The sequence below is a fragment of the Carassius auratus genome, chromosome 3 (genome assembly GCF_003368295.1).
Source record: "Carassius auratus strain Wakin chromosome 3, ASM336829v1, whole genome shotgun sequence".
Classification (NCBI taxonomy): Eukaryota; Metazoa; Chordata; class Actinopteri; order Cypriniformes; family Cyprinidae; genus Carassius; species Carassius auratus.
The window spans coordinates 13513838-13540103 of record NC_039245.1 but is presented as its reverse complement, the minus strand read 5'-3'; the positions used below and the strand labels follow the sequence as shown (position 1 = coordinate 13540103).

The following is a 26266-nucleotide window of genomic DNA, read 5'->3' as shown; positions in this document are numbered from 1 at the left end:
TGATTGTGTAGCATACAGATCTAGACTGAAAGACCATTTAAAGGGTTTGCAGGTGTTTTGAGTTAATTAACTGATTAGAGTGTGGCACCGGGTGTCTTCAATATTCAATCTTTTCACAATATTCACATTTTCTGAGATACTGAATTAGGGACTTTCCTTAGGTGGCTGTCACACTGGCAGTGTGGAACGGGGTACGGTTCGCATGAAAAATCTCTAATGTGAACGCTGTCATTAGACTCTGGTGCGCACTGGGGTAGTGAACCCAACACTACCTGGGGAAGGTGGTCTGAGTTCGTTTGCTCCCAAACTGTGGCACGGTCAGAGATGTATAGTAACGAAGTAGAACTACTTCACTACTGTACTTAAGTACTAAAAGGCGGTATCTGTACTTTACTAGAGTATTATTTTTTTCTCCTACTTCCACTTTTACTTCGGTACATATTTTCGCTGAGTTTAATACTTTTACTCCGATATTTTTTTTATGTGCTGCATCGTTACTCGTTACAATTATAAAAATGTTACGAATCATTCCATTACAAACCACTGCCAGAACTGTAGATGGCAGGTTTGATGAAGCTGGCACATCATTGAGCGAATCAAGCGAGACTGCGCGTGCTGACTGAACTGCTGTGAAGAGAGAGATGAACACCGAGCCGAGCCAGATAATGACTCGTTCACGAGTCAAGAACCGGTTGCATCGGTTTTCGGATGACCAGTAACGTTAGTTCTTTCTGACAGTTCGATTCAATAAACCAGTTGAAGAAAACAGTTCACCGATTCTTTTGCGCTCGATGCAATGGCGTCATTGGCGTTGACTGCACATGGGCTCATCATAACATTAACACAGAATCAGTTCAGAATCAATCACCAAAAGAATCAGTTCGTTTCAGACGCTCTGTGTGTCGGTTTGCTTCACGCTAAATCACACATGCGCAGTATCATCAGCTCCTCGGTTCACGAATCAGACGCGTCTGACAGAAACGGTTCTTGACTCGTGAACGAGTCATTATCTGGCTCGGCTCGGTGTTCATCTTCAGTTCTCTCTTCACAGCAGTTCAGTCAGTGTACTGTTTGAGTCAATGAATTACTCCGGGATATTGGTTTGTTTTAACTCAGAGGGAGTGTCAGACACATTAAACAAGTTAACAGCTTAATTCATCTGTGGATTAATGCGTATTGGAGACGCGAACTGTTTAAAACGATTCAGTTCGGTTTGGTGAACTGTTTCAAAAAGATCCGGTTACATCGAACGATTCGTTCGCGAACCAGATATCACAAACTGCTTTGTTTTTAACTGTCTTACAACAGACACGGAAGAGAAGACAATGCTGAATAAAGTCGTAGTTTTTTGCTATTTTTGGACCAAAATGTATTTTCGATGCTTCAAAAAATTCTAAATGACCCTCTGATGTCTTACTGGTTTGAAACAACATGAGGGTAAGTTATTAATGACATCATTTTGCAAATTGGGCTAACTAACCCTAGTAACCGTTTTTTGTTTACAAGAAGTTACAGTCAAAGGAATTGTGATTGTCCTTTAGGTTAATCATTTGAAATAGTAAAAACAATGTTTAAACTTTTGACTATTTTCTTTAATAGCTACATTACAGAATACTTCTACTTTTACTTTCAGTACTTGAGTAGTAAATTTTAAAATAGACTACTTGCAATACTTAAGTACAAAAAATGTTGAATACTTTAGTACTTCTACTTAAGTGTGGTGCTTAAAGAGCACTTCTACTTCTACTCAAGTCACTTTTTTGATAGAGCACTTGTACTTTTACTCAAGTATGGTTCTCTAGTACTTTATACATCTCTGGGCACGGTTCACATGAATGTGCAAGCAACACGGACTCGGGTGCGCACTTATTCAGCAAGTAAAGTACCCACGCAAACACACCTGGGTTTGATACAACTATTGATTGTGAAAGCAGACCAACACTGTGGGCAGCGCCGGGAACAATCACGCTCTGGCTCGGACCGCAGCAAACAAGCCAAGTGTAAAAGCCCTCTTAGTTATCAGTTATAAAGATCAAAATTAAAAGAAATAAACATTTGAAATATATCAGTCTGTGTGTAATGAATGAATATAATATACAAGTTTCACTTTTTGAATGGAATTAGTGAAATAAATCAACTTTTGGATGATATTCTAATCATATGACCAGCACCTTTACTTAGCCTACTACTACTTCTACTATTACAAAAATGAAACAAACATTATTTTTAAAGGATTAATCACACAACATTTCTTCCATGTTTTATGTTAATAGTAAATCCCCTTTGTTTGACAAAAAAATAAGTTTCTTAATTTTCAATTAATAAAAGATAAAGGATAAATTAAATTAATGTTAAAGTAGAAATCAGTTCACTAAATAATACAATTGACTGTTTCACTTCCACTTTAAGGGAATATTTGTGTTGTTTATTATAAGTTTTGAGAGCACATCCCTAGTATTTGATGATTTGTAAATTGTATTTTAAAAGTACAATATCAATACAATGTTTTCAATTGGTTGAAAAAGGCATTTGATGCATGTTTGGCCAGTTCTTGTACTGAAATACAGTTTTGACCAGCAGGCGTCAACAGCATGACAGTGAATCATTTTGCAAATTAACTGGTTCAATCAGTCAATCAGCTAATAAATGAATTCCTCCAATTAAGTGTGTTTAAATATCGCTGCCAACAGTGCAGCTGATTGAGAGTGACTGTGGAGTTTGTTAAAGGTTTGCAGTGTTTTTTGAAAAGGGAATCAAATCAAATCAAATCAAATCAAGTCTTGGCTGATCGCTCTTCATGGCTGTGAAGGAGTTATGTATTTGGAAAGGGCTCGTTTTAGTCCTTTTTCTCTTTGCTGTTGGTGGACAGAGATCAGGACCGTGAGTAAATGGGGCTTGAAATGAAAAATAAAGTGTCTTTGTTTGAATGTGACTTTCTCAGTTTATGCGTCTATGGAACCTATCTCTTATATATTTACATGCATGTGTTCTGATATGACTTGGAGTGTGTTTGTTTCCACAGATCCTTCTTGGTGATGTTTTCTGCAGTGATCGAGTCTGGCTCTAATGCCAAATTGTGTGCAAGTCTTCTGAAACCCAATGAGAGTCTTGCAATGAACATCTTTCTGGTTGATGACCAGAACAAGACAACACCGCTTGCGCAGCAGAGTTCTTCAACCGTGTTTCACCGTTGTTTTAGTTTCCAGGTCTGTCTCAGTGTGGCACATGAAGTGTTTTTTCTTTCCTGTATTAAAGTGTTTCTCTACAGGCTCCTCAAGTAGATGGAGAATTAGTGCAGAAAGTGAGGGTGGTCCTTCAAGGGAGGTTCTTCAAAATGACAGAAGAGAGGAAAGTCATGTTCAGAAGTTACCTGCCTCTGACCTTCATCCAAACCGACAAACCCATCTACAACCCAGGACAAATGGGTGAGCTACAAATGACCCTTGTATTAATATTAGAAGTGATCAGAACTTGTAGTGTAATGGACTTTGTACACCTTCAAGTGCATTATAATCCAAGTGAGCTGTTTCTCTTCCGCAGTGAACTTCAGGGTTCTGACCATGGATGCTAAATTTGTTCCTCTTGATCAAATGGTAAAGCCTGAGCTGCTTCTGGTCTTCCAGGATTTTTTTTAAATAGAAGTTGCCTAATGTTATGTTTGTCTTTACAGTACAGTCTAGTGGTGGTGGAGGTGAGAACTTGTTCTGGATCAAGTCTTTGGATAGATGCAACACTGGTTCACCTCTACATGTTCTTTGTGGTTTTACTGTTTCTTGGGCTTTCATCATTCCAAGCTTTTTCCCTCCAAATAGGACAATAACAAGAACCGGATCGGTCAGTGGACAAATGTTTCCTCAACTGGGTGGATATTGCAGCTTTCTCACCAGTTAAACCCTGAGGCTCAGGTTGGGATGTATGCTCTGAGGGCTTTTATTGGTGACCGTATGATTTCTCAGGATTTTGAGGTGAAAAAGTATGGTAAGTTACCACACATGATGTGCAGTGGGTAGTCTTGATGACTGACTGGGGTCCTAATTTAAAGCCTTGGTTTCTGGTTTAGTTTTACCCAAGTTTGATGTCACCTTGACCACACCACAGACGTACAGTGTGGGAGATGTTGGACTGAAAGTTGAGGCTTGTGCCAAGTAAGTGTGAGCTCTTATATTCTTGACTTTTTGGTTGGTGATCTTGTTCCTTAACCCTCTACCCCCAGATACACATTTGGGCAACCTGTACCTGGTCAAGCGTTGGTAGAAGTATGTCGTGAGCCGTTCCTGTTTTCTGTGGTACCTGGTGTGTCTCGTGTGTGTCTTAACAAAACCGCTATGGTAGGAGACCACTGTGCAGAGCAGGGTTTTTTTTTTTTTTTTTTTTTTTTTCCTGCAAGTCTACACCTGAATCTTACCACCTCTTTGTTCTGCTACCAGATGAACAACACCGGATGTGCTTCCCTTACTATCCGTACGTCAGAGTTTTTCACCACCAAATTTGAAGAGCAACTGCAAAATTCCTTCCTTGTTAACGTGAACGTCACTGAAGAGGGAACAGGTGAGAACCTGGCTGATTTGAACAATTTTTATTTTTTTGGTGGGGGGTTGCAGATCTAGTCTCAGTATGGCAGCAGTGGAAGAATGTGAACCAACTACTTAATGGCATTCGCACCCAAAAGGTTGGGGATGAGGTGTGAGAATTAAGACCAGATGGGCAGAATTATACTGCTAGAAGTGCTATCTGACACCATCCACTTTAGTTCTCAGCACTTCCAGCACTTGATCCGCGCTCTAATACACACAGCAGTCCAAGTGTCTTTTGTGTAATGGACTTTAAGTGACCGTGACTGGGTGGATAAACTGAACATGTCAATATTGCATGCCTACCGTCTTGAAGGGACCGCATTCCTATCTATCCCCATCGTCATAACCAACAAAGCATGTTAAATTAAGTACTCCTACTTGATCTGAAAAAGGAGTTTAATTTGTAATGCTCCTGTATTTGTCTTATTCTGCTTTTCAGATATAAAGCTGCTGCATTTTCACTACTGTCAAAGGGATAGTTCACCCAAAAAGGAAAACGGTCATTCGAGTTTTTGAAAATGCAGTCCTTGATTCAAATTTGAGCTAAATTGACTTGGCCTGAAGAGAATGACTTGAGACAAATGTTGGCAGCTACAGCTTGACTAAAAGTTGATTAATGCAGTGACTTAATCCCATTAGTCCTACAAGTCTTATGGGGTTGACAGACTTAATCTTAGCCTTTCTGGATGAAAAGGCTTGGTCTCAAATCCCTGTCAACTAACCCTGACTTGAACATTTCTTATTTGGTGCCTTTTTTTTATTTCTCCAAGGTGTAATGATGTCAAAATCCACAACTGTCTTCATTACGTTTGAAGTTGGCAAGGTCTCGTTTTCGGACCTCCCAGGTTTCTTTAACTATGGATCAATCCTTAATGGGAAGGTGAATAAAGCTTCAGCTCTTCGCCGTCCTCATTGGTTCCCTTTCCTAACCTTTCTTTCCCAACAGATCTCTGCATCTTATTTCAATGGGACTCCAATAGCAAGGAAGGCAGTCTATCTCCTGGATGTTAGCCAATGGCCCAACAAACTGCTGCTGAATCTGACTACGAACCTGAACGGAGTGGCTTCTTTCTCCCTCAACACAGCTGATTTCCCTAAAGCTGGTCTGAATCTGATGGTACGAAAGGGTTTTTTCTCTATAAACTGACTTCTGTAAGAAGCTAATTCTATTAACTCGTTCCTCAGGCAAGTGCAACATCACAGGATTTTTATGATCCTAAATCGCCCTACTTCACTACGGAAACGAGGAATGTGCCGCTTTTCCAAACTGCTACAGACTACCCAACGTTTAGTGAACTGACTATAGGGACGCTTGAGCAGCCGCTGAAATGTGGTGCCAAGTATCCAGTGACAATCAAATATTCTTTTGTTGGAGAGACTGGTGACTACAGTGCCGACATCGTCTATATGGTGAGTGGATGCTGGTTTTGATGACTGCACTTGTTCGTTCTCTTTTTGGCACCTCTTATGCCCCAGTCTGTCTCTTGTCAGGTCTTGTCCAAAGGAGTGATCGTCCTGCATGGATTTCAGACGGTTCAAGTGAGGGCCCTGAATGCACCAAGTGGCACAGTGTCGTTCCAGCTGTCTGTCAGTGTCGATATGGCTCCAGTAGTGCAGATTCTGGCCTTCTGTGTTCTGCCCAGTGAGAATGTGGTTGCTGCTACTGCAGCTCTTGACACTGAAATGTGTTTCCAAAACCAGGTGTGTGGACCTCTAGCACCTCTACTCTGTGGGTTGTGGCAGCATGTCCTTCAGCTTGAGCTTGTTCTTTTTCCAGGTGTCTCTGCAGTTTTCTCCCCCTACAGCTGTTCCTGGTGAGGGAAATGTTTTGACGGTGTCTGCTCAAGCAGGATCCCTGTGTGGCCTCAGTGCTGTTGATCAGAGTGTTCGGATCATGGAGCCAGGAAGACGTCTGACTGCTGAAGCGGTATCCATGTGCAGTTCATTAGTCTTGTCATACTTTTTGACATCCAGGTTTTGCAGCTGGATCAATTAGACAAACCAAAGCAATTGTTGCAAGCAACCTAATATTTGTCAAACTACCACATCTACAGTCAAAAAGCTTTTTCTCCTATGCGATTTGGTGGTTTAACTTAGCAATGGATGCTAATCCAGATGAGACTTATTTTATTTTTTCCCAAGTGATCTTGCGTATTTGCCTGGTATTTCACCAATGTGCCATGGGTTTTATCCTGCAGGTGTTAATCCCTTATCCATAGACCGGTCTCTAGTTTTTAAAAACTAGACCAACACTGCGGTTTGCTACAATACTTGTGTATCTTAAACTGCTCAGTGAGGTGGGTTTGACCTGACCCTTCTCTCCCCTTCCATGTTTTTAGGTGTTCAACCTACTCCCAGTACGATCTCAATCCTATTATCCGTTTCCTGTTGAGGATGAACAGGAGTGCCTGAATGTTCGACCCCGTCGAGCTGTTCCTACGGACCAAGCTTATGACTCTTTCCAGGTTGGAAATTGTTTGCAGTCATTCAGCCACTTACTGACTGATTCTTCAAATGCATCTTTATGCTTGTCTTTTGACAGAGTGTGGGGATGAAGCTTGCAACAAATCTGCAGGTCCGAGAACCTAACTGCCTGACCTACAGAGGCCTGAATTACTATCGCAACTTTGGCTGTAGGTGTCTTCGGTTTTCCTATATAGGACAGCCTGGTGCATGGCCCTTATTTATCTAGTGTATATTGAATTCGAGACCCTTTTTTTTTTTTTTTTTTTTTTTTTTTTTTTTTTTCAGTGCCTCGTCCTGTAGCCTTTCAAATGGCTTCTCTATCAAAGGACATTGGAGGTGGGGGTGCTGGAGGTGATGTTGGTTCTTTTGATGTGACTGTCAGGACTTATTTTCCGGAAACCTGGATCTGGCAGCTCTCTCAAGTGGGGTCAGTGAAGAATCTTGTTTCAGCAAAATGACTCCCCCATCACCAGGGCCTGTCTACCCACACAGCTTTTTGTGGTTTGGCCACTCGTTCACACACATGCAATATCTGGTCCCAAATGGAACCTTAAACTACTGCCAAGGTGAACATTTACAGATTGTCCAGTTTCACTGGTTGGACAGCATTGCTGGTTTAAGTGCACTTATTTCCTTTGGCCAGTTACAGACTTGCCCCATGTAAACTGGGTTTAGGGTCAGGCACCTGCTAGTTTGGTTTTCTTCACTGTGTCAGTCTTTGCACTTTCATGTGGATTTAACTTTAAATGGAGGATAAATCAATGTACATGTGGACTAGGTTTAAAGCAGGTGTCAAACTGTTAAGTTCCAAACACTGCCCCAACACATGCCATGTAGGCTTCAATTGAGCCTGTAGGACTTGTTCTGCTGAATTGTTTTGGTTGAATCTGAACTCTGCTGGGCTGTGGCCCCCCAGGAATGAGTCTGACCATGATCTAAAGCCACTTGGGCTCCACTTACCCCTCCTGGCCCATGTTAATTAATAAATGTATATTGTGTACTTTTCAGAAACGCTGGATCCACAAGAGTTAATCTGACTGTTCCTGACACCATAACCACATGGGAGACAGAGGCATTCTGTGTGTCCTCCAAAGGCTTTGGCTTGGCTCCTCCTGTTCAGCTGACGGTCTTCCAGCCCTTCTTCCTGGAGCTCTCCCTGCCTTACTCCATCATCCGTGGAGAGTCTTTTGAGCTGAAGGCCACGGTCTTCAACTACCTGTCCAAGTGCATCATGGTCCGTATTCTGTGTGTGTGTGTGTGTGTGTGTGTGTGTGTGTGTGTGTGTGTGTGGGCTTTGTATCACCTTGCTTTGAACTTTTCATGTTAAGCTGTAGCCTGTTGTAACTGTCAGAATTGGCAATTTAAAACTGGGCCACCTTCCACTAGTATTGCACTGTCAAATTTAAGCCGTATCATGTGCCAGAATTTCAGTACATGATTGTGACTGTTATGGACTGACCACCACACTACACATGGAGACTTCAGTAGACTGTCCCTGTCAGGCCTAAGCTAGCTAAGTTAACAGTGTAAGAACTCCATCTTAGAAATGTCAATCTCACCCCTAAATGAAACTGGAGAGACCTCTTTACTGTGTACTAATAATACTGTTTATTGGCAGGTTAAAGTGACTCCAGGGTCTTCCTCTGACTTCAGTCTTCGACCTTTTAATGATCTGTATTCATCCTGTCTCTGTGCCAGTGGGAGAAAGACCTTTAAATGGATTCTCTCCGCATCGGTCCTTGGTCTGTTTTTCATGGTTTGTCTCTTCTAAATTGAGTATGAGATGTTGCTCACTTCCCGTCTGTATTATAGGATCTGTAAATGTGACTGTCAGTGCTCAGGCTGATCAATCCCAGGTTCGATGTGGCACTGAAGTTGTGACCGTGCCAACAAGAGGACGCATTGACATTGTTACTGAGAGTCTACTTGTTCTGGTAAGCGTTAACCAGCTTTCTGGAGTCTGATCATGGAGCTCATGCAGTTTTACTGATTTGGTGCACTTCTGCTCCTTTTATAGCCTGAAGGAGTTGAAAGGATCTTCACCCAGAGTTGGTTATTTTGTCCAAAGGGTTTGTTTGCACTCAGTGACTTTCTAAATGCATTCTTGCTCTACCAGCAAACTGTAGGGCTCTCTGCTGATCTGTTCGGTTTTGTCCACAGGGAGTGTCCTTTCAGAAGATGTGTCTCTGACATTTCCAGCAAATGTGGTTCTGGGATCTGCCAAATGCTCTGTTTCAGTCCTTGGTAAACTTTTTTTTTTTTTTTTTTTTTTTTTTCCTTTAATTAATCGGAAAATTTCAGCAAAATGAGTGGTTTCAGGCGGCATTGTTTTCATTTTTCTTAGGGGACATAATGGGTCGTGCACTAAATAATCTTGATGGCTTGCTACAGATGCCATCTGGCTGTGGAGAACAAAATATGATAATTCTTGCTCCCAATATCTACATCCTGCAGTACCTGGAAGGCACTGCGCAGCTCACCCCAACCATCCGACAGACTGCCACTGGTTACCTTCAGAGCGGTACAGATGACCGAATCCTACAAGTCCTACTCCTCGGAGTTCATTTGGGATAATGTGAATCCTGACCAAGGTTTTTTTTTTTTATTTTTTTTTTTTTGACTTGAACAGGATACCAAGGACAGCTAAACTACAGGCACAGTGATGGTTCATACAGCACATTTGGCTACGATGCATCCAATACATGGTGCGTTTCAATCTTTTCCTTTTGTGCATCATTGAATTGGGTTGTAATGCAACTCTTCCTGGCCAGGTTGACCACCTTCGTCATGAGGTCTTTTGGCCTAGCAAGGCGTTTCATCTTCATTGATCCCAGTGTCCTCAAGAGCGCACAGGATTGGTTGATCAGCAAGCAGGGTTCAGATGGCTGTTTCATGCAAGAGGGAACCCTGTACCATATTGACATGAAGGTGCTTGTTTCTTTAAATGTGTTGTAACTGATCTGAAGTCTACGTCGGACCTAAAGCGTCATGCTGCTCCGTTTTTAGGGTGGTGTTGGTGACAATGTGACCATGACTGGCTACGTTGTTGCATCACTCCTTGAAATGGGCGTCCTTGTCACGGTAAAACATGTCTGCCAGCTTCTTGACCTTTCAGTTGTGTAGTCCAGTAATTTCTGGAGACCCCTCAACATTGCATGTTTTCCTTGTCTTAAATGGCCTCCAGAAACTTTGTTTGGAACCACTGGTGTAGTGACCCTTTCTGCTTTGCTTTCAGGATCCGGTCATCACCAATGCTCGGTCTTGCTTGAGGCCTGTCGTTGGGAACCTGGGAAACACTTACACGACGGCTCTGCTTGCCTACACCTTCAGTCTGGCTGGAGAGACCAGCACTCGAGCTCGGCTTTTAACTGCCTTGAAGAACGTTGCCATTTCTGAAGGTGAGGTTCACTAGTCTCTTGATGTTCAGGTTCTTTGGCATCAACTTTCTGTCCTCTCTCGTCCTAAGGCAACAAGCTCCACTGGTCTCAGACGTCATCTGGTGACACTCTGGCGGTGGAGATCAGCTCGTATGTGCTGCTAGCGGTTCTCTCTGTACAGCCTCTCACGACCACTGATCTGAGCTATGCTAACCGCATTGTCAACTGGCTTGTGGCCCAGCAGAACCCTTATGGAGGCTTTTCCTCCACCCAGGTGAGACCGCACACCAAACAGGAGCACAAATGATGTCTGAGGGTTTTTTTTTTTTTTTTTTAATCTCCTGTCTATTTTTAGGACACTGTGGTGGCTCTTCATGCTCTGTCTCTGTTCGCCGCTAAAGTGTTCAGCCTGGAGGGCTCCAGCACTGTTACTTTACAGTCCTCTGTGGCAGGAGAGGTGTATAACTTTGATGTGAATCGAGACAACCGGCTGCTGTATCAGGAGAAGCGGCTGAAGAACATTCCTGGCAGATATAGTGTTCAAGCCAAGGGCTCCACCTGTGTGTCTGTGCAGGTCGTACACTTCACATGCTTAACTTCTATGCTTGTCCCTGTTCGATCATAGTGTAGGTGTGTTTATTAGTGTGGGTGGGTTTTTATTATCCCCAGGTTGCATGTTTCTACAACGTCCCAACACCCATTCGAGTTTCCAGTACACTTGGTGTTGAAGTGAAGGTGGCAAGAGACTGCAGAGTGCGTGGATCTGATCTCCTGCTGAACATCACTGTGACGTAAGAACCACTTAAATTCTCTGACCATTTCACAAAGCCAGTCCAAATGTAGTTATCCCCTTTAGCCCCTAATAAAGTATACGGTTGGAATAGCTGCACAAATGCAACTTGTGCCAACTCTGAGCAACCTTGAGCTTTTTTTTTTTTATATAGATTTTTTCTAGATGTGCCAAATTGCAGTGCTTGCCTTTTTTTTTTTTTTTTTTTTTTTAATTCTTCACTCCTTCAGGTACAATGGTGCAAAACCAACTACGAACATGGTTATTGTGGACATTAAACTCCTGTCAGGTTTCACAGCAGATACATCACTGGTTCGTATGTTTTAAGATGACTTGTAACATCCCAAGATGTTTGAAGCTGCTACAGTTAATGGACTTTCTTTCTCAGCTTGGATCCCCACCAGATTCATTTGCTCCACTAGTGCAGCGGGTTGATGCTGGAGATGACCATGTGCTGGTGTATCTGAAAGGGGTGAGATGTGCACAGGGTAGCTTCTCTATCTTCCCCTTCATGTGTGCTTATGTGCTCCTCCATCCCTCCTGTCTCGCAGGTTGCTAAGGGTGTCCCCATGACCTACAAGCTACAACTGAAACAGGGTCTTGCAGTGCAGGATCTCAAGCCAGCAGTCGTTGAGGTGTATGACTACTATAAGCCAAGTAGGTGTTCAATGGTTTATGCTTTTTGGCTGAATTCCTGGTTGAACATGCCTGTCAAGCTGACTTGCTGTTTTCACTTTCAGGTGACTCATTTGAGACCACATACGTGCCTCCCTGTTTGTGATTTGTGCTTAATTTCTGGCTATAGGATGTATGAAATAAAACTCCTCTTTTAATCCAGTCCTTGTCACTTTCTTTCATACAAAGCTGACCAATTTGCATAAACCAGGGTTTGTTTACAGCTGGTAACCTTTAAAAAGCAAACTGGCAAATGTGGAAGCTTTTTCAGTGTTGTGGCCCTAGACCCTTTCTCTAGTGACCTGTTAAATACAACATCCTGTCTCAGACCAGCTTCCGTGATCAGACTAAGGCAGTGGTCCCCTGCATGTTTTGGAAGTCTTAGTTAACACCTGATTCAGAGGTCACCTTGTTAGATTGAGCAAGGAAGTCATTGGAAGTTTACGTCACTTTGGGAACACTTCACCGATTTGCTGCAGGGTCTCTTCACACAGACAGAACTTGGTGAAGTGATATTTTGTCTCATACAGTTATGCCACTTTGAATAGAACAAACATGTGATGCATGTGAAATGTGCATATTGGGGTGCGATTGACTGGAATTGGTAACAATTGTAAGGTTTTCTTTTGTAACTTCATTTAAAAATCACATGTAAAGAGTAGGGGTGTATCCCTGAAGTCCTGGCCAAATTCCCTCCATTGACTCTTGCCAATCATGGCTTCTCAAACCCCATTCATTGAATTGGCTCTCCCTCCACTCCACCTATGGCTGCGATCACATCCAGGTGGATGCTGCACACTGGTGGTGATTGAGCAATTGGTTAAGTTTTCCCGTTGGACTTGCTTCAGGTGTGGGGATCTACACAGGCAGGCACACAAGATAGCTGACGTTCACACAACACCCAGGATCACATGTTCTGAAAAGTCACATGACCAATTAGGAAGTAAGTGTCTGTTGGTTGCAAGGCAGATTCTCTTTGGCTGCGTCCGAAATCGAATACTTCTCTACTATATAGTATGGAAAAAGCAGTATGCGACAAATTAGTATGTTTAATCTTTTGCGTTCATAAGAGTAGGCGAGAATTGCAATAATGCTCACGAGATTCAGTTGTACGTATACTTAATTTGCGTTCTAATATGCCTACTATATAGTAGGGGGAAAAGAGTATGTGAAGAAAGTACGTTCGAAACCATAAAACAGTAGGCGAGTAATCCCCGGATGTCCTACTGCTTCAGCGAAGATTCTGAAGGGTTCATCGAGGGATACTTTTCAATCCCAGAATGCCACGCGAAAGGGATGAATCGTCATCGAATGTGAAGGAGAGCAGCGTAGAAGGTGTTTACAAAGGTGAGTATTCTAAAACAAAACACGGTTCCTATGTGATAAAATCGTATTTGTTGAGCTACTGTAGAGTAAACTGTTGATTTATTAAGGTGTAAAGACGCTAGCCAGTTACATCATAGTATATTTGTGATGGAAAAACAACATTAAAACATGTTTTATTATGTAAAGTGGACAGCGGATCTCCAGTAAGCATATGTACGTCTCCAAAGTGGATTTGCATGAACCATATATCCTACATCTTAAAGACGATTAATTGTCTGTTTAATATGAGACAGAGAAATGTTCTAAGAGAACTGCAAAAGAGCAAATCACATGAACAGACATTTGAGTGAGAGATGTGTGTGTTATTATGTAGAATCAACTGTCTACATTGCTTTAGATGAATGTAAGTAATGTAAATTAAATCTACATTAAGTAAACATAAGTTATCTATTTCATTTGAACATTAGTGTTGTTGATAAATTGTGGAGCTCTTGTGTTGGATAAAGTTAGTGAACACATCAGCATCTATCTTAACATGTAAATGCAGTATATCACAGATAAATCACAGAGACTGACTCTTGTCTGGATGTTACAGGGACAGATGAGACACGTGTGAGAGACTGATGAAGAAATGCTGCCATCAAAGATTCTCAGTGAGTACACTACAGTCATCAAAACATATTTTAAATCTTAAGTTGTAGTTTATTAATAAACAGTTATTACAGCACTTTTCTGATTCTTGTTTGCTGTACATTTGATGCAGATCTTTTGTGGTGGAGTAGGTGACAGCAGCATCTGTGGAAAAAAACCTGAAAGAAAAATCCAAAGTAAGATCATTATGCTACTTCTAATACAGAAATGAAGTGACACTGTGCTGTTAAAATGACTGCTTTTGTTTTGTGTTTGTGCATCTTTGTAGGATCTGAAATGTCTGCAGACTGCCGTGTGCACTGAAGATGGAGAGTCATGGATGAAATGCTCCATCACTGCATCTCCACTTGTTTTCTCATCAGGACCAGATGATGCTGTGGTCTCTTCATCTTCAGTGACCCCAGAGCCAGCGAGAACATCTAGAGAAAGACCAAAAGACACTGAGGATGTGATTTTTGTCAAGTTTGTTCTGCTGGTTTCTGTTCATACAATTTCAGTCAATAAAGCCTGAGTTTCAGAAGTTTCTAAAGTATCATCAAATAATGTCATGAAGAATCTGAAAGTCAGGCTCCATTGACTGATACTGTATGAACACAAACCAGCAGGAGAAACCTGACCAACATCACCTTTTATTTTCAGGCAAAGGATTGAACAGAATGGAGGCAAGTCATTAATGACTGAATTTATATGTTTAGATGACCTGACCCTTTAAAACCCCAAATCGAAACTGTATTAAATGTATGCATGCATTAATATTATAGTAGAACATTGAAGAAAAGAAGCTTTAAGAAATAAGCAGCTTTATTAAGCATTTTTCTGCCCAAGACACAAAAAAAAAGCATTCACAAAATTCACATTTACATGTATTAATTTGCCAGAGACTTTTATCTGAAGTGACTTACAGTGCTGTTATTACAGGATCTCAATCCCTCTGGAGTCACCTAGAGTAAAGACACACCGCTGGAGATTGATCCAGAAACCTTCTGCTCACCAGTTCAGTTCACTAAATCACAGAAATAATGAAGCTTTATCAAATTAACATGCAATTGTAAAAATATAAAATTTAATTCAGCAATAAATAGAATGCTGACATGACAAAGTGTTCATGGAGAGCAGACACAGCAGCAGTCAGATCGTCCCGCACATGTTCTCCTGCTCGTGTTCAGGGTTGTGTGGTTCAGGGTCTTCATCATGGTCTTCCTCATCCTCTCTGCACTCAGACAAGGACTCGATGTCCCTCTCTCATCATGATCAGATTCAGTCTGACTGCAGCAGTGAGGGATGTGATGGACGGATGTGGATTCACCGTCTGTAAACATTCAAATACAGAACTATTTCTGAATAAAGTTTTGTTTCATGTGTTGTTGACTTTTATTTATTATTTTACTTGTTTATTCATGTCTCCTGTTGTTGTCAGTAAATAAAATATAGCCTAATTGTTTCATTAGCACATACATTAATTCATTACTTGACTGAATATTTAAATGTATTCATCTTAGCTGCATTTGTCTTGTGTGACGTTATGCATAGATATGAAAAAATAATAATAATAATTATAATTATTATTAGTCACCATTTATCATTATTGTTGATAAGTGTTGGGGTGGGCTAGAAATGCTTTCTGAGGTAATTTTAATTTTTAAGTAGTAATATTTACATTTTTCAAGTGTAAAATCAACATTCTTCTCCAAAGCCGAGATCTTCAAGCACCTGATCAACGTCTTATTTGTGCAGATATCAGCAAAAGCTGAGGAAAACCGTACGAGCTGGGGTTGTGGAGTTACTGATGCTATGAAGGGTTTAATCTTCAAGGATTAAACTGTGGGTCATTTCAATAGAGTTAAAACAAAAACAACACAAATACATTGGTTAAACTACAATAACAATAAAAGGGCATTTGTGTATTCAACAAGACCGACCACAAAAGGAGCAAATTGCATCAACATCAAAATATTTAGGTAGTAAATATTAAACCTGAAGCAGTCAGTCATATATCTGAAGTTGTTATAACGTCATAGGTCACATGATAACGTAAACATGGCGGAATTCATTCATACTCAACGAGATTTGGCTGTAGAGTACGTACTCTTTTAGCGCTCGTTAAGTAAGTAGGCTACTTATTGAAATGTATTACCTACTCGTTAAGTATGCGATTTCGGACGCAGCCTTTGTGTTGGTGCTGGACACGGTGCGTGTTGGGCTTCCTTTTCATGTAGGTACTGTTGGTCATGGTAGAGTACGAGTAATCACTGCCATTTGAATTTTAATACTTTGTTTTATCAGGGTAATTTCCAGAAGTACGTGTCTACTCTTCATGGAGGACACGGGCTTCTGCATGGAGTTTTAAAATTTGTTGTGATCCCATTGTGACTTGAGCTGCTGGGCTGCATCGGTAAACGCCTTAATATGCACATTTGTCATTGAGTGTTTTATATCTGCATTGGAACATGTTTTAAAATACTTTTGTCTGTCTGTAGCAACGGAATGTTCACCTTTTGTCTTATGTCAATGAGCTGTGGGACAGTTGAGCATACTGAAAAGTAGGGCTATATTTTCTAGCCATGTTTGAGTTGACTATGCTGTTTAATGAGGCTGGCAACTAACATGATTGTTTTATTTCCAAAAAGGGACCAGGCCAGCCACTTTTCTTGTGATTTAATACGCTTTTTTTTTTTTTTTTTTTTTTTTTTTTTGTTTGATTGTGTGATGTGATTTTTGCTTCTGGGCCTAACACCCATGTGCACTACTTGTAGTAGCATTGTTCCTTAACTTCCCCTGTCAACACACCCATGTGGGGCCCATAAGGGATGGATATGGGCTGGTGAGTGGGGGCCCAGTTAATTTTGTCCGGGGGTTCCATGGTGGCCCCATGTGGGCAAGCCCAGATGGGCTGAAGGTGGGCTTCACATGGGCCCTAGCTAAAACCTACTTGGGCATCCCAGGTTTCTCCCATCTGGGGCCCACACTAGCTGGGCCCCATGTGGGCTGATTATGGGTCCCTGCTATTATACCCATATGGGTAATAACCATTATTATTATTATTATTTTTGGGGAATTGGAATTTGAACAAATTAAAATTTTCATTCTTATTTTACAGTCAGTCCATACAGTTCTTTAACAATTGTAAGATGTTAATATTTTTGTTACACAGCCAATATCCCCGAGTCTGGTGGACCCACCACATTATTAGGCTTTTAAATCAATACAGCCACAACAATTTATGTAAAAATAGTTAACAGATGTTTACTTTAGCTCAATATTACCAATGGTATATACATAATTTATGGTTCTTATTCGCCATTTACCCCTGTGAGGTAACAATTATGATCATATGATAGTTTTTTTTTTGTGTGTGAGAAAACATGGAAATTCAATTATAAAAAATAAAAAATAGAAACAAGATTTTTTATCATTATTGGTGCTCATTTCTTAGAACTTTATTTAGAACAGGTGAAAGTGCTTGAAATGTAACAATTTTGTTACTTTGTGTGTGAATAGCAGGTGCAGAAAAAAAAAACATTCGCGCACACAGACAAGACACAGCAGGCCCAGTTAGGAGGAGGACACGGTTAATAAATAGCGTAACTTTTTCTTTTAGCAAACATTGAAAATGGGTCTCACAGACCCGAACACCTTGGGTTAAACAAGCTAAAATAACAAGGATACCAGTAATAGAATTAATTACATTTTATTTAAGTAAAATTTATGACAACATGCTTTTGCACAGTGTTCCCTCACTGTCACAAACAGAATTAGTTTCTTTCCACCTCAAACGAGCCTGAAGCCTGAAGTCCTTGTTGAGGGGTTGACTGTCGGGCCTGTCTATTACCCCCCCGGTCCCTAGCACCAATGAGCCACTTGGAGACCGCCTTCTCGGCATCTTTACGGGTGATTTGGCTGGTCATGGCGTTTTTCTTTAAGCCTCCTTCAAGAAACAAATATAACGGTGACTTAATTCACATGTGCCAACACAACACTCAGCCAGGACTGTAGACAACTATGTTAAAAAAAGAGCTATATAAATTAAGATTATTATTAGAAATAACACTCTTGAACACACAAGCTAAGCAACTGAGAGACATGTGCGAACACGCTGCTCAGCCAGGACAACAAACGCTTCATTTACAATATTTAAAATTGACATGTTTATAACGTTAGGGTATTGTGACACCTTTCTATTATGGGTACAACTTAAAACATTATCCACATGCACACCTACCATATATTACTTCATACAGTTTTAAGGCCTTGAACTCTCTCTTCCCATTTCGGCCCACAAAGTTATACTGCCTGGATAGGCCATGGTCTAGGAGAAAAGTCATCATCCTTTTTGTGGCCTCGTCAACAGTCCCCCCTCCTATGTCAGTCACAGCTGCAACCTGAGGGGGAACAAAAGCAATACAAAGCAAATTTATCTACAGTATATTGCTCACTGGAGTAAACCACTCAACATGAAAGAACTGCCAGAAGCATGGGTGTGAGCTAGGCGTGGAACGGTACATGTATTCGTATTGAATCGAAATGGTAGGGGCATCACTACATTGATTAAAAAATAAAAATCAAATGTTTTTAATGGTAGTATTATTTTATACAGAAATAAAGTATTTATAATTCAGATGAGAATAAAGTTAGTGTTAATTAAAATGAAGGAAAACAAATATATTGATCTGAAATATAGCAAATTAACTTTAAATTCATTCAGATACAATTACCAAACATATCTCAAGGTATTTTTTGTCTCTTTATTAATTTAATAAACTAATTATCTAAAACTTGTCAAAAGGTTGTGAGCACACTTGGGAAGTTTCAGATCAAATTCACTGCAAGCCCCCCAATAAAATTTAATTGAGTTGCACTACCCTAGACTTAACATGCATACCAGTTCGGACATGAAGTTTGGGTTTGCCAGTTTTTCTTCCATGATTTCCACATCCCTAACTGTCTTTAGGGGGAAACCCTCGGGGGTAGAAGAGAAGGTGGTGCCGATGTTGCCACACTGTTGTAGAAGCGTTTGTAACATCCTCCCCTGGATTTTTTGTGTCTCTTTCATCTCCTCAATCAGTGTTAAGATGCGAACAAACATGTTGCCCCTGATTTGTCTTTGAGAGGTTTCTGGTGACATGGTGACGTGGTGATGGGTTGAAACATCAGGCCATCTCAGGTTACCCAGAGGTGGTGGAAGTGTCGGCCTAGCAGATGATGGTGAAGAACTGAGGGTGGATGGAGGCGGTGGAGGTGTCAGCACAGACCTGAGGGTGGATGGAGGTGGTGGAGGTGTCAGCACAGACCTCAGGGTGGATGGAGGTGGTGGAGGTGTCAGCACAGACCTGAGGGTGGATGGAGGTGGTGGAGGTGTCAGCACAGACCTGAGGGTGGATGGAGGTGGTGGAGGTGTCAGCACAGACCTCAAGGTGGATGGAGGTGGTGGAGGTGTCAGCACAGACCTGAGGGTGGATGGAGGTGGTGGAGGTGTCAGCACAGACCTCAGGGTGGATGGAGGTGGTGGAGGTGTCAGCACAGACCTGAGGGTGGATGGAGGTGGTGGAGGTGTCAGCACAGACCTGAGGGTGGATAGAGGTGGTGGAGGTGTCAGCACAGACCTCAGGGTGGATGGAGGTGGTGGAGGTGTCAGCACAGACCTCAGGGTGGATGGAGGTGGTGGAGGTGTCAGCACAGACCTGAGGGTGGATGGAGGTGGTGGAGGTGTCAGCACAGACCTCAGGGTGGATGGAGGTGGTGGAGGTGTCAGCACAGACCTCAGGGTGGATGGAGGTGGTGGAGGTGTCAGCACAGACCTGAGGGTGGATGGAGGTGGTGGAGGTGTCAGCACAGACCTCAGGGTGGATGGAGGTGGTGGAGGTGTCAGCACAGACCTGAGGGTGGATAGAGGTGGTGGAGGTGTCAGCACAGACCTCAGGGTGGATGGAGGTGGTGGAGGTGTCAGCACAGACCTGAGGGTGGATGGAGGTGGTGGAGGTGTCAGCACAGACCTCAGGGTGGATGGAGGTGGTGGAGGTGTCAGCACAGACCTGAGGGTGGATGGAGGTGGTGGAGGTGTCAGCACAGACCTCAGGGTGGATGGAGGTGGTGGAGGTGTCAGCACAGACCTCAGGGTGGATGGAGGTGGTGGAGGTGTCAGCACAGACCTGAGGGTGGATAGAGGTGGTGGAGGTGTCAGCACAGACCTCAGGGTGGATGGAGGTGGTGGAGGTGTCAGCACAGACCTCAGGGTGGATGCACCATACAAAAATCAACACTGTAAAAATCTCGTACAACAACAAAAAAAATCTTAGTACTAATTTCTCCTAGCTTTTTCTTTTTGACTCAACTTTTGTAAATAACAGTACGAACTGAAAATAAGTTGTCTGTGATAGAAAAAAAAAAAAAGTTTAGTTGAGTCAACTTGACATTATTTGTTTTCTGGAGATGTGCCACTATTCTGTAACAAATCTTTTGAAGTTGAGGCAATTCAACATCTTGTGTCTATTCGAAACAAAAGTTCTTATTAAGAATAAACAGGTTCAGATGTTCTAATCTTTTTTTGTCAGAAATAAGATTAGTGATTTATTCTAGTTTATGAGGCTGAAAACTTGATCATCTTGGTTTCTTTCTAAGCAACAAATTATGTGTTTTGCTAAACACTGTTCAAAGACCCCAAACTCGCACAAAAAAAGCCAAGAATCAAACCACCCAACCAAAGGAAATGATCATCACCTAAATGGTAAAAAAATTTACAGTATGGAGGTGATTACCTGAGGGTGGATGGAGGTGTAGGCCTGATTTGGCTGCCGGACCAATTGACATCATCCTCATCGTCACTGGACAAAATCACTCGTCTAGAAATGTATAATATACAAGCACATCAATGAGTTAAAGCACTTTAAAAAACAGTTGGTTAAAAAAATATATATATACATTTTGGACAACAGATGATACCACTAAACATAGGGTTCGTACACATTTCCACCAGAGAATTTCCATGACTGATCTATATACAGTATGACAACACTCTGGGTACCAGAGAGACACTCACATGGATCCTTAGCATCTGTTCCAACACCCCATTCCCCCTTCAGGCATGCACACATCCATTTGTATACATCTCTTTTAACCCTCTAAACATGTGATTGTTACTTTTATTAATTGATTACATTTAATTTTATTATTGGTTAATTGTATATCTGTTGTCTACCTCCCTAGTTTTGACAGCTTTGAGCTTTGAGCCAAATACCGTATTTTTCGGGACTATTAGTCGCACCTAAGTATAAGTCGCATCAGTCCAAAAATATTTCATGACGAGGAAAAAAACATATAAGTCGCACTGGGCTATAAGTCGCATTGATTTAGAACCAAGAACCAAGAGAAAACATTACCGTCTACAGCCGCGAGAGGGCGCTCTATGCTGCTCAGTGCTCCTGTCACCTATCAGATCGGCTGCATATTTATCTACCTGCAGTTTGTAATCTGCAGAATAGGATTTTCTTTTGGGGGCATTTTGTTTGCATTCAGTCTTTTTCAGTTGTCTTTAAGTTAATATTTCAGTTAACAGATTTCAGTTGTTTTCAGTTAATGTTTTCAGTGGTATGCTACAGGAGCACTGAGCAGCATAGAGCACCCTCTCGCGGCTGTAGACGGTAATGTTTTCTCTCGGTTCATGTCAAATTAATTTTGATAAGTCACACCTGACTATAAGTCGCAGGACCAGCCAAACTATGAAAAAAAGTGTGACTTATAGTCCGGAAAATACGGTACACTTAACAAAACTCCCACAAAACTTGTCCTTCCTGTGTCATTGGGAAATTCAAATTTTCATCATCCATTTAGTAGTAGTAGTTCAAATACCCTCACCTCTTTTTGCGCTTCCCCCTTCCCATATTCTCTGTGGAATCAGATTCGGTTGGTACATCTGTGTTCTGTTCATACTCGACTAATTTTGTGCGGGCAATTTCATACGTTGCTTTGGGAGACAGACAAATGAGTGGCAATTAGTTTCATTCAGAGCTAATTTAAACCGAACCAACAGTGAACTCATCATGTCAGATAATCTCGTACAAATGGACACCTTACCGACTTTTCTCTTGACAGTCAACTTGTATGTCGCCCAGTCAGTGTGAGGGTCCTGTTGCTCTATGACCGCCTTTGCCATGTTCATCCTTGCTGGTGGCCAGTAGCATTCATCCTCCTCAGGCCCGATAAACCACTTGGTCGGTATAACTGCCAATCCTCCACTATTTATAAATTCAACTATCGCGAAAGGTAACATGCTTAAAGAAAAACAAATACATACAAAAAAAATTAAAACAAACAATAAAAAATAATAATATATAGCACACTAGTGCAGGAGTGGCAATGCCACGTATCCAGTCTTGAGTGGCAATAACACCATTTTTGTTTTTAACTCCTCCACAGGTAACAGCTGCAAGTCTTCAGATAAATTAAAAACAAAAAGAATTCCAAGACATGATGAGTCCATTGGATAGGTGAAAAAGGATTTGGCAGTTTCAAAGAAATTACACAGGACTTTAACAGTTCCAGAATGTGACAAAATGTTCCGCACAATAAGAATCCTTCCCCCTACAGAAAAACAGTCATCGCCACGAGAGGAAGAGATCAGTGTCTGTCCATCATTGTAACGCCTGTATTGTTCCCATGTTGCAATTGAATTAATCAATGGTCCAGAAAAGTGGAGCTGTTTAAGTGGGCTGAAAACTGATGTGGTCTTTTGGCTTGCCACTTTCTGCTTCTCATGGATTCGCCTGACGAGTTGTTGGACAGGGTTTTGAGGCCGACGGACAAGTTTTTTCAGTTTACCTAAAAATGTCTCAAAGGGAAAAGCTGAAACACTATCTAACGGGCCGAAATTTCGTGCATCTTGAGCTAAGTGGATCAATGAATGCATGTTATAGCTGACAAATTCAGCACCATAAATTGCAGCAAAATCTGTTACAAAGAGTTTCAAAATCTCCTCAGCATAGTCACAATTGTCAGGAGAACATAAGGCAGGACTCAGAAGTATTCTCATAGATACTGATAGAAGTAAAAAGTTTCTGTACATTATACTGGGTATATTATTGAGGAGAACAACAGGCCCAGTGTAAAGTAAAAATTGCCGAAGCTCTGTAGCTTTCCATGTGCTGAATTCAAACAAGGATCGTGGTTTCTTTGCAAAATTGCTAGGTAAATATTGCCTGATAGAAACCATATATGCTGACATTACAACAAAAAACTTCATAGATTGCCTGCATTTCAGCGGCCCCTTCAACCAAAGAAATATTAACTTACCATTGCCCCCAATCAGACAAGGTGCATATAATCTAACACAAAACTGGTAACTAAACCTATACCCAGGTCATTTAGGGGGGAGGCTGACAGTTGGTGCTGTTGATAGCCTTGCCTGCCAAATTGCTCATCTGTCCTGAGCTCTGCTGATATTTCAGGATAAGCCACCTTCCCATTAATGTACTGGCCTTTTTGAGTGCACCTCTCACACCCATAATAGCCCGTATGGCCTTTGGAGCATTTAAGAAAGGCACGAGCAGGTGCATCACAAATAAAAGCATCAGGTAATGTACCCTGAAATGTACACCATTGTACACAATACCACTCTGAGAAATTGCTTTCATATCTACAATGAATTCTTGTAAATACTCTTGCACATTTGCGGGTTTGGACACACCAGAGTACACTCCAATTACAAAGACACTACACTCTGGAATTTCCTTAATCATACCCAGAATAGGCCACAGACTCAAACTGGAGCTACGGAATAAGGGCAATCCATCGATGTTAATTCGAAGTGTGAGAGTATCAGTCACATTTGCTAAATGTCCTAAAGATGTTAGTTCAGCTATGAGAGCATTTTCGATTCCAAAGTGGTAGTAGGACCCCCCAGCCATATTCGCCACATTGCAAGATCTGTCAGTTGACATAAGAGTTCTGCCATCCATTGGGATATCAAGACCCTTTCTCCTTAGGATTTTAAGAAGTGCAGACAGCGCTGTTTGTGGTATGTTGAATTCTGCAGCCCACTCTGCAATCCCATGCGAATCATCATCATTGTCATCTTCCAAGTCAGAACACACATCTCCATGCAAATCACAGTCACTATCACAACCAGGCATATCACCTGGAACCCGGTTTTCAGAATCCAAATCATCAAATGAGGAAATGTTAAAATCATAAAAAGAATCTGAGGAATTTTCATCTTCTAAATCAATTGATAAATTCTCAAAACAGTTCTGATCACAAGCATCGTAGAAAGTGTCCATGGAATCTTCGCTTTCAGTATGCTCTAACAAATCATCCAGTTGGTATTCGTTTTCAGAATCATGTGCCAACAAATCATCAATCATAGACTCCTTTTCAAGGAGACGCAAATGTTCCTCCACTTTCGCTGATATTTTCCTCCTTTTAGTTCTTTCTGAACACTCCGTTATTCTATATTAAAAAAATAGAAAATAAAAAAAAGCATTTTAGTTTTTAGCTATGATTACAGGGGATCGGGAATGACAAACTCTAGAGTACATTTGCAAATCATATAGTTTGGTAAGCTGGTATTAATGTGGCTGATTCTACCATCTGTTCTTAGTAGCCTTCAATTTGATAAGTAAACTATTTGAAAGATAGCATTTATCTCTCTGTTAAGGCCGAACCCTTTACTATTGTGTTTCAATTGATTTCGATTAATATGCGCGAGGGAGAGAGAGCCAGACAGCGCTCGTGCTGTTTGAAGACCGCAAGAGTGTGCGCGCGCGCGGCCGGGCGTGGCTCTCTCTCTCTCTGCTCGTTCTTATTTTCGCCCAGCAGTCATTCACCGATCAAATGGCGGGACAAATGTTTTTGCTATGGCGGCCGCGAAAAAATGTAGGAAAACCCCTGTATCAGTCGGCCTTTGTAGCTAAAGTGCATGGCAATATGGAACTTAGGAAAACACTGTAGATTAATCCACAATATTAAACGACGCATTAAACAATTCACACGTCGCCTTAATGTAACAGACAAATAAACATATTTATTTAGATAAATGAGTCCCTTATTACTATGGAAAACCCTTCCACGTCGCTATTTGTTCCATTTAAGAGGTGAATTCGTAGTGCAGCAGTTAAACTCCGCTTCTCTGCGTGCTCCCGCGGCCATGGGATGCAAATCCAGGCGGCAATGAGTGCCTTGGCACAACACCCTAGCCGATAAAACATTGCTGACAATCAAATGGACTTTCATCAGTGTTTTTGCTTTAACTGTAAATGCAACAAGTGCAAACATTAAAATGCCACCAGATGGTAAAAGCGGAGAAATGGACATTTTAGAGGGGTTTTTTTTAACAGCTTGCTAACTGCCTGTTCGACTGCCTTGCTAACAAGTTCGCAATCAAATCCTTCTAAACAATATATTCAAATCAACCACTCAAAATAAGCTATGCATGATATTTACTTGATAAATTAAACTCGTCTGTTCAACGCATGCTTAACCAGGTTTAATTGTTTACATTCGCGAAAAGCTAGTCCCTGGCCTCTTAACTAATACTTTCCAAAAAAGCTTTTGGTTAACATACATCATACTGTAAAATCATCCCCTGTTTATTATACATTGAAGCAGAGTCTTACCTGTCTTTTGTCCAGTCGACACCCTAATGGATCCTTAACGGACAGCAGACTCAAGGCGGCAAAATTGTTGCTGGGCAAACTTCTTTCGCTCAGTGATGGGGGTGGAGCTTTCCGGATGTGCGCTGCACACAGTGCGCACTGCTTAGGTTTGAGCATTTTGTGCAACCTGCTGTGGCAAACTTGTCTGTTGAAAGTTGTATAGTGCTTCAGACCACTATTAAATTGCTATGGCTTCTAAATAGCTTAATAGTCTAATAATATTCATATAAAAAGTGACCCTAGCCTAGTGGCTATTGTTAAAAAAAGCATCCATGTCTGACATAATTAATTTTGAATATATATATAAAAACATAATATCTTGTGGAGCCCTAGCTGGAGCCCACTGAGTTTAGCCCATCTACTGCCCATGTGGGGCCCAACAACAAAGCCCACTCTGAGCCCATGCCCAGCCAAAGCCCAACTAGCCCAAGTGAGGCCCATGTGGGCCCCAAGTGGACGTGTTTGCAGGGTCTGGTGCTATCAATGTTGGTGGTTCTCCTCTCTAATTATGTCTTCCGCTTGGGCTATCCCTGTACAAGGCCGGATCCACACTGATGCTTTGCCCCTTCTTCCCAAGGGACCACGTTGTTACAGACATTGGTTTGGGGTGTATTTAGAACCATAACACAGTGTGAGATTTTTGTCGTGGTGTCTGAAGATCTTGAATGTGTGGTGCTTGCTGTGTTGCATGCTGCTTCTGGAGCTAGGTTGCGGTCTCCTCTTGTTTCTTTTTGTCTCACCAGGGTCCTCCTGAGCAGGGGTTTC

At 41.6% G+C, this 26266-nt stretch overlaps 2 protein-coding genes across 2 annotated transcripts in view; one reads left to right on the top strand and one right to left on the bottom strand.

The window, feature by feature from the left end:
- Positions 1–12044, top strand: part of LOC113048797 (alpha-2-macroglobulin-like protein 1) — a 36040-nt gene extending 23996 nt beyond the window's left edge. The window contains exons 2-35 of the mRNA XM_026210658.1: positions 2758–2880; positions 3023–3206; positions 3269–3425; positions 3541–3593; positions 3671–3691; positions 3813–3978; positions 4061–4145; positions 4214–4328; positions 4428–4548; positions 5345–5454; positions 5521–5691; positions 5760–5984; positions 6066–6275; positions 6352–6501; positions 6914–7039; positions 7117–7207; positions 7326–7467; positions 8049–8274; positions 8659–8782; positions 8853–8974; positions 9058–9109; positions 9201–9284; positions 9385–9561; positions 9670–9745; positions 9812–9968; positions 10047–10121; positions 10276–10438; positions 10507–10691; positions 10773–10991; positions 11087–11208; positions 11438–11519; positions 11596–11679; positions 11759–11864; positions 11948–12044. Coding sequence (XP_026066443.1) covers positions 2798–2880; positions 3023–3206; positions 3269–3425; positions 3541–3593; positions 3671–3691; positions 3813–3978; positions 4061–4145; positions 4214–4328; positions 4428–4548; positions 5345–5454; positions 5521–5691; positions 5760–5984; positions 6066–6275; positions 6352–6501; positions 6914–7039; positions 7117–7207; positions 7326–7467; positions 8049–8274; positions 8659–8782; positions 8853–8974; positions 9058–9109; positions 9201–9284; positions 9385–9561; positions 9670–9745; positions 9812–9968; positions 10047–10121; positions 10276–10438; positions 10507–10691; positions 10773–10991; positions 11087–11208; positions 11438–11519; positions 11596–11679; positions 11759–11864; positions 11948–11988 — 4305 coding nt within the window. The 5' untranslated portion in view covers positions 2758–2797 and the 3' untranslated portion in view covers positions 11989–12044. The remainder of the gene's footprint in view (positions 1–2757; positions 2881–3022; positions 3207–3268; positions 3426–3540; positions 3594–3670; positions 3692–3812; positions 3979–4060; positions 4146–4213; positions 4329–4427; positions 4549–5344; positions 5455–5520; positions 5692–5759; positions 5985–6065; positions 6276–6351; positions 6502–6913; positions 7040–7116; positions 7208–7325; positions 7468–8048; positions 8275–8658; positions 8783–8852; positions 8975–9057; positions 9110–9200; positions 9285–9384; positions 9562–9669; positions 9746–9811; positions 9969–10046; positions 10122–10275; positions 10439–10506; positions 10692–10772; positions 10992–11086; positions 11209–11437; positions 11520–11595; positions 11680–11758; positions 11865–11947) is intronic.
- Positions 12045–17531: 5487 nt separating this feature from the next.
- LOC113048775 (uncharacterized) lies at positions 17532–25479 on the bottom strand. The gene is made up of 7 exons (XM_026210620.1): positions 25463–25479; positions 21927–22123; positions 21708–21816; positions 20612–20695; positions 18739–19108; positions 18079–18238; positions 17532–17784 (listed from the first exon to the last, which is right to left on the bottom strand). The coding sequence occupies exons 2-7, from the start codon at positions 22120–22122 to the stop codon at positions 17612–17614; spliced, it is 1092 nt and encodes a 363-aa protein (XP_026066405.1). The 5' UTR covers position 22123; positions 25463–25479; the 3' UTR covers positions 17532–17611.
- Between the last annotated feature and the right edge of the window lie 787 nt (positions 25480–26266).

Excerpts from the sequence above, each read along its gene's own strand:
- LOC113048775 (XM_026210620.1), bottom strand. The coding sequence starts at position 22,122 with ATGTTACCTTTCGCGATAGTTGAATTTATAAATAGTGGAGGATTGGCA. Across the intron at positions 20,696-21,707 it reads AGGGGGAAGCGCAAAAAGAG|ACGAGTGATTTTGTCCAGTG; the intron begins GTGAGGGTATTT and ends ATACATTTCTAG. Across the intron at positions 17,785-18,078 it reads ACTGTATGAAGTAATATATG|GAGGCTTAAAGAAAAACGCC; the intron begins GTAGGTGTGCAT and ends TGTTTCTTGAAG.